Genomic DNA, 7,917 nt, shown 5'->3' on the forward strand with positions numbered 1-7,917 from the left:
TAACCCCCACATTGAGGAGAAAGATTATATTGGTGAGAACCCTGTACGAATTTGTTTTTAATGTATATTCTGAGACTGGGGAAGGAAGGATTTTGATCAGCCATGTTTTGCACTTGCGCCACCTGGGAATGGTGCCGGACGAGGGATGGTGCCGGATAAGGGAGTCCCGGATAAGAGAGGTTCAACCTGTAGTCGTTTTTTTCAGCCTTTACATCCCACAAGGTCAAGTAAATACTGAATATATTGAAATGACTGGAGCTGAAAATATCTTTTTCCTCACAACTGAGGTGACAGGACATCAGCAGAACATTGGATAATCAGACATCTCTACCCACAGAAAACAGAAACTTGATCATGTTGCCATTTCCTAGTTTAATGCAATGGAAAAAAATAGGAAAACATCGTGCACGGAATTTCACTGCCCATTAACCCGATTTCTCCTTCCATGCCCATGCACAGGCTTATTTACATGTAACAATGGTACTGAGGGTAACATTTTTTTTTTTACCTGCAGTAAGGAAAGCATTTTATTTCTCAGTCATCAATGAAAACACAATTACTTCACATCCAAGCTCAACTCTCGCAATCTTCTTTCAAAATCCTAAGGGACCATATGTACCCTCCCTCTCTTGCAGCAGCATTACCTTCAACTCAATATCATGGGTAATCTTCTAGAATACTAATAAGTCAGCAAGTAAATTTAACAACATGAACTCACCAAGTTTGAAATAAGAATATAAGAAATAGGAGGAGTAGGCCATACGGCCCCTCGAGCCTGCTCCGCGATTCAATAAGATCATGGCTGATCTGATCATGGACTCAGTTCCACTTTCCTGCTCGCTCCCCATAACCCCTTATCGTTTAAGAAACTGTCTATTTGTGTCTTAAATTTATTTAATGTCCCAGCTTCCACAGCTCTGTGAGGCAGCGAATTCCACAGATTCACAACCCTCAGAAGAAATTTCTTCTCCTCTCAGTTCTAAATGGGTGGCCCCTTATTCTAAAATCATGCCCTCTAGTTCTAGTCTCCCCCACCATCTCTGCATCCACCTGGTCAAGCCCCCCCAATCTTATACGTTTCGATAAGATCACCTCTCATTTTTCTGAATTCCAATGAGTAGAGGCCCAACCTACTCAACCTTTCCTCATAAGTCAACCCCCTCATCCCCAGAATCAACCTAGTGAACCTTCTCTGAGCTGCCATCAAAGCAAGCACATCCCTTTGTAAATATGGAAACCAAAGCTGCACGCAGTATTCCAGGTGTGGCCTCACCAATAACCTGTACTGCTGTAACAAGACTTTCCTGCTTTTATACCCCATCCCCTTTGCAATAAAAGCCAAGATTCCATTGGCCTTCCTGATCACTTGCTGTACCTGCATACTATCCTTTTGTGTTTCATGCACAAGCACCCCCAGGTCCCGCTGTATTGCAGCACTTTGCAATCTTTCTCCATTTAAATAATAACTTGCTCTTTGATTTTTTCTGCCAAAGTGCATGACCTCACACTTTCCCACATTATACTCCATCTGCCAAATTTTTGCCCACTCACTTAGTCTATGTCCTTTGGCAGCTTTTTTCATGTCCTCCTCACACATTGCTTTTCCTTCCATCTTTGTATCGTCAGCAAACTTGGCTACGTTACACTCAGTCCCTTCTTCCAAGTCATTAATATAGATTGTAAATAGTTGGGGTCCCAGCACTGATCCCTGCAGCACCCCACTCGTTACTGATTGCCAACCAGAGAATGAACCATTTATCCCGACCCTCTGTTTTCTATTTGTTAGCCAATCTTCTATCCATGCTAATATATTACTCCCAACCGTGTGAACTTTTATCTTGTGCAGTAACCTTTTACGTGCCACCTTGTCAATTGCCTACTGGAAGTCCAAATACACCACATCCACTGGTTTCCCTTTATCCACCCTGTTCGTTACATCCTTAAAGAACTCCAGAAAATTTTTGTCAAAAATGACTTCCCCTTCATAAATCCATGCTGACTTTGCCTGACCAAATTTTGCTTTTCAAAATGTTCTGCTACTGCTTCTTTAATAATGGACTCCAACATTTCCCACCCACAGATATTAGGCTAACTGGTCTATAGTTTCCTACTTTTTGTCTGCCTCCTTTTTTGAATAGGGGCGTTACATTTGCAGTTTTCCAATCTGCTGGGACCTCCCCAGAATCAGGAATTTTGGTAAATTACAGCCAACGCATCCACAATCCCTGTCACTACTTCTCTTAAGACCCTAGGATGTAAGCCATCAGTCCAGGGGATTTATCTGCCTTTAGTCCCATTATCTCACTGAGTAGCACCTCCTTAGTGATTGTGATTGTGTTATGTTCCTCCCCCCTCCCCCCTCCCCCCTCCCCCCACCGCCCATAGCCCCTTGACTATCCACTGTTGGAATATTGTTAGTATCCTCTACCGTGAAGACTGAAACAAAATACTTGTTTAGAGTTTCTGCCATCTCCATGTTCCCCATTACTAATTCCCCGGTCTCGTCCTCTGAGGGACCAACATTTACTTTTGCCAATCTTTTTCTTTTCATATACCTATAGAAACTCTTGCTACCTGTTTTTATTATATTGTGCTAGTGTACTTTCATATTCTATCTTCCCTTTCTTAATCATTTTTTTTAGTCATTCTTTGCTGGCTTTTAAAAGCTTCTATCCTCCCACTAGTTGGCCACTTTGTATGCCCTTGTTTTTAAATCGGATACCGTCCTTTATTTCTTTAGTGGAATATATTTTTCTTGAGTTGTGAAATATCTCTTTAAATGTACACCACTGTTCATCAACTGTCCTACATTTCAATCTGTTTTCCCAGTTCACTTTAGCCAACTCTGCCCTCATACCTTCATAGTTTCCTTTATTTAAGTTTAGTACGCTGGTTAGAGATCCAACTTTCTCACCCTCCATCTGAATTTGAAACTCAATCATGCTATGATCACTCATTCCAAGGGGATCCTTTACTAGGAGATTGTTTTATCAATCTCATTACACAGGACCAAATCTAAGATAGCCTGCCCCCTGGTTGGTTCCATTACATACTGCTCAGGAACCTGTCCCTTATGCGCTCTTCCTCAAGGCTACCCTGACCAATTTGATTTGTTCAACCAATATGGAGGTTAAAATCACCCATGTTTATTGCTGTTCCCTTTTTACAAGCCCCCACTATTTCCTGGTTTATGCTCCGACCAACAGAGTCGCTACTGTTAAGGGGCCTGTATACTACGCCCACCAGTGATTTTTTTTCCCCTTATTATTCCTTATCTTCACCCAAACTGTTTCAACATCCTGATCCTTTGAGCATATATCGTTTCTCACGATTGCAGTGATTCCATCCTTTATCAATAGAGCTACCCCACCTCCTTTTCCTTTCCATCTGTCCTTCCGGATTGTCAAATACCCCTGAATATTTAATTCCCAATGGTACCTTGTTGATAGAATTGTGCATGTCGATATACAATGAGAGACAGGAAAAGACTCCCTGGTCCATCAGTCCGTCCCTCACAATTGTGATAGCTTGTACATCACAATACAGTATATACCATGCAATCTCCTGGGAGAGGCAAAGAAACAGATAAAAATCCAGGTCAATTTGGGAAGAAAAAATCTGGGTAATTCCTCTCGGACTCCCTTAGGCGATCAAAAATCGTCCGGATCATCACCTTGGCCCTGATAATGTTATGCTGTACCTACCTTTTGTATGAGATGATCGCCACCCCAGTCCAAAACGGACCCAGCTCTCACCTGAAGGAATTCAGCACATCGGCTGAATATAGTACAAAGTGTTACATACTTCAGGATCTGGATTATGCCAAGTAGGGGGGACGGAGAAGGGCTAGTTGCTCAGGATGCATATGAGCTATCCTGTAATACTATACCAACACATGCAATTATGTTAACACTTATTGTTTCAATGGGGGCTCCTCAGGTACCCATTAAAAATGATCCAACTCTAACAATACTAAAATCAATTTACTGTTTTTTAAATTAAAAAGTACAATAATACCATGCAACTGCTTATAGTTGCATGCATATGATGTCATTGAATATCTTTGCCTGATCTGCTTTCATTTTAGCATAGTAGCAATTCAGCAGATTGAATGAGCAAAGGAAGGAATCATTCTTGTTGATTCTTACCTGAAACAGTCATTGATGATTTCCCATTTCCACTATCTGGGGTTATAAAAATAACACAGGTGTAATCTCCTTCTTCAGTAAATTGCACACTTGGAAGATAGAGGGAAGCGATTCCCCTCTTCAAATCATCTTCATAAATCATGGCTCCTTTTCTGTATGGTGTACGTTTGCCACCAATGAATTGATACACTTCTCGCCTGGTAGAATCCAGAGAACCTAATTTTTGGAAGAACCACTGAACTCCCACGTTTTTAAGATCAATTTCTTTAGCCGTGTAACCAGACACTTGGCAGTCAAGAACAACATCTGTATTTATAATGGCTTTCACAGTTCTTGAATTCATGGACACAATTAGGTCACTTTCCTCTGCAATAATGAAGATCAAAATTATCAGTATAAAAATCAATTTCGTAAAAAAACAAAGGACAGTTTTAGAAAATAATTACTAATATTAAAATAGACGTGAATTGATGATACATTTTTGTTATGATGGTGCCTGACAGCCTGTGCTTTCTATAAATGGCACGTCCATAGGATGACAACAAATTCAAATAAGCGCTTTTGGTGGTACATTATGGGGCGAATTTTGCTGGAGGGGGGTCAACGGGCCCGATTGGTGGTGGACCGGCTGGGAAAATTGCTTTTTTTGACAGGTCAGGACCCTCAGCACATTTCAAAAGTATTTGGATGTGCACTTCAAGTGCCGTAACCTACAGGGCTACGGACCAAGAGCTGGAAAGTGGGATTAGGCTGGACAGCTCTTTGTTGGCTGGCGAGAACATTATGAGCCGAAATGGCCTCCTTCCATGCTGTAAATTTCTATGATTCCTGCTGTCAACTCGCCGCCATGCGCCTTTCCCCAAATGTCGAGTCAGTCAGCGCTGAGCAGACCTCACATGCAGCAGTGGAGGTAATTCATGTCACGACAACCTTGTTAATAGAGGATTAATAACTACTTTCAGCTCATCCTCAGAGTTTACCAGGTCGCCCATGGGGTCCACTCTGCTCATGGATCACATCTGGAAACCAGGGTGGGAATTGATGGCCATGGAATCATCTCATTACTTGACAGCTGGAAATGTGTTATAAAAACTCCCATCTCACAACTCTTCACTTTCCAAGCTCAGAAGCTGCTGCTTACTGCATTTGGAAGAAAAATTGAGCTTTATGCAGGTTGCAAGGATTAGGAGAAAACGCGCTATCCAATGTCACATCATTGGAACAACCTATCTCACCACTGACAGATTGCTTCTGTCATCTCAATTTTGCCTGCCACCTATTACATCAGAATGAGTATGGTTTATACTGTCTCACATTGGTCCTCAGAATCCTACCACAATCAGCCCAAACCCAGCAGTGCCAGGCACACCAGCAGTACCTTCTCCGCAATCACCTGATGCTGCACAGGACACACGGCATCACCACCTGACCACATTGCTGCCCGGGATGCCAGGGAGGGACTCACCATGGCCAGATTTACTTCACTTGACACTGCACACCCCTGGCTGCCACATGATGCGCCACGTTGGCACCACCTCACACCATAAAGCATCCCTACAATGCCAAAGCCATTCCTTTCACTCATCAGCATTGCAGGGAGTACGTTATATCTCATCATTCAAAAAGGTGCACACAGACCTGACCAAGAATGCAAACTGTTAAAAATAAAGATTTCAATGTTTGACAGCACATTAACAGAAACTTCACATGAACATCCTTGTGTGTGGTTAGCTGGTGTGATTGGACGAGGATGAGGGTGAGTGGGAGGGGTTACTAATGAGATGGGGAAGTTATAATGCAGATAGCGAGGGATGGGTGGAGGTGCAAGAAGTTGGTGTGTGTAATGATGTGCGATAGGGAAGGCAGAGTGATGAATGGCACAGCAGGATGCGATTGAGTGTGGCTGTGCAGTAACGTTTCATGATCTAGTGAGATCATCAAAAGGTTTGCACCACTGCAGCCTAGTCCTCCTAACGACATTTCTGCTTGTACCCTTCTGTACAATGTGCAGCCAGGCTGCGTTGGTCTCCTGGGGATGTCTCTTCCGCCCATTGGAAGGGAAGAGAACCTCCATGCATGCTGTGACTCCTTCCATAAGCATCTGGAGGAAGTCATGGGAGAACCTGGGTGCAGCCCTGCACCCTTGTGCAATACTTGTCCATGTTTACAGCATCTCAATGCTGTAGAGCATTGACAGCACAAATGTCAAAATAAATTTGCATACGGTCCCTTTAAGGAAACCGGCTGGTGAAGTGTCATCAAATGGCATCATCAGACTCGCTTCCTTCAATTGGCTGAGAAATTATCTCTTTACTCTCCCACAGGTCCATCAAGAGCTCCCCCCTCCCCAAATTGTCCAGGAGGAAGAGAAAGACGACTCCTCAAAAGGAGCCTCCAGCCTCTGAGGGCGCACCATCACAAGACATAAGTGCACCCAACACCAGCACAGATACGCACACCTCGGTGAGTGCCACACGACATAGAGTAGTGTTGTTACCTGGTGTCGCACAATTCACAAGTGAGCAAGAGGAGATGGTGGAGACAGGTTGAGCTGTGGAGACTCCTCGCCGGAGGGCACAGGAGGCTCCTAGCTCTGCTCAGCTACAGGCAGACACTGAACCTCGGGGCCATCCAGAAAGAGGGCGATCCTGGAGGTTCAGCAAGAAGTGCAGGAGGCTCAGACAGGTTTCGCAAGCAGGTCGACAAATGTTCAGAGAATGGAAGAGTCCATCTCCAACATGAGCACCAACTTTCCGACCCAACCTGTGTCCAATCACGCCCACTACCACCCCGGAAAATTGCAGCCACAGTTCTGAACACAATGCACCAGTCAAACAGCCCGTGGACAATCACGGTTTGGGTTAGCACGCCCACTTTAGGCGAGTAATATTGCATATTCTTTAAATGCATACAACTTCAACTAAATGTTAATAAAAACAGAAAATGCTGGAAATACATAGGTCAGTTATAGTTACTCGGCACTTTCAGCTTTGATTTCAGATTTCCAGCATCCACTGCATTTTGCTTTCAACTAAATGTTGTTTAAATAAAAGTGAAATGTTCAGGAATAATAATTTTTTTTTGGGGGGGGGGGAACTGCATTAATTTCTGGTTTGCAAAACAAGCCCAAAAGGAACATCGGTTACAGACCGCGGGGGGAGGGGGGGGGGGGGGGGTGGCTCTGCTCCAATTTGATCCTGAGCTCCGGGGGAAACCCAACCTCCAGGCCCGAGGCTCAGAGGCCGCCTCCAGGCCCCGCGCACTTTACCTGAAAGCCGCATCAAAGCGGCCAACGCGACCACCGCCCGCACCAGCGAGTCCCCGCTGCGGCCCATCACCCCCTCCCCCGGACCCTCTCCCTCTCCCTCTCCCTCTCCCTCTCTCTCTCTCCGGGGCCCCGACTTTCTCCTGCTCCGGCCAGGAAACAGCCGCCGGCAACAACGGACTGGGGTGCGCGCGCAAGCCGCCGGCAACAACGGACTGGGGTGCGTGCGCAGCCGCCGGCAACAACGGACTGGGGTGCGTGCGCAGCCGCCGGCAACAACGGACGGAGGTGCGCGCGCAGCCAGGGCTGGGCGGGGTCACTGAGCTACTGTTTTTATATATATATATATCCTCCCACTCAATCGTGCATCCCTCAACCAACGCCACCAATGCACCAGGTTGAATAAGATTGTACGTTGCCTGTGTTTCAAATCAGGAAGTGCACACAGCTCACTAAAATTTACCCCAGCTGAATTTAAAGGCTCTGAAAAAAAAATGACAACAT

General features: G+C 44.9%; 1 protein-coding gene across 2 annotated transcripts in view; it reads right to left on the minus strand.

Annotated features, from left to right (window-relative positions):
* The window catches only part of LOC139280248 (uncharacterized), a 39,958-nt gene extending 32,470 nt beyond the window's left edge, over positions 1–7,488 (minus strand). For both annotated transcript variants that reach the window (XM_070899884.1, XM_070899883.1), the window contains exons 1-2: positions 7,417–7,488; positions 4,149–4,514 (exon numbers count right to left, since the gene is read on the minus strand). In XM_070899884.1, coding sequence (XP_070755985.1) covers positions 4,149–4,514; positions 7,417–7,483 — 433 coding nt within the window. In that variant the 5' untranslated portion in view covers positions 7,484–7,488. The remainder of the gene's footprint in view (positions 1–4,148; positions 4,515–7,416) is intronic.
* Positions 7,489–7,917: the final 429 nt, after the last annotated feature.

Source organism: Pristiophorus japonicus, chromosome 14 (assembly GCF_044704955.1).
Source record: "Pristiophorus japonicus isolate sPriJap1 chromosome 14, sPriJap1.hap1, whole genome shotgun sequence".
NCBI lineage: Eukaryota > Metazoa > Chordata > Chondrichthyes > Pristiophoridae > Pristiophorus > Pristiophorus japonicus.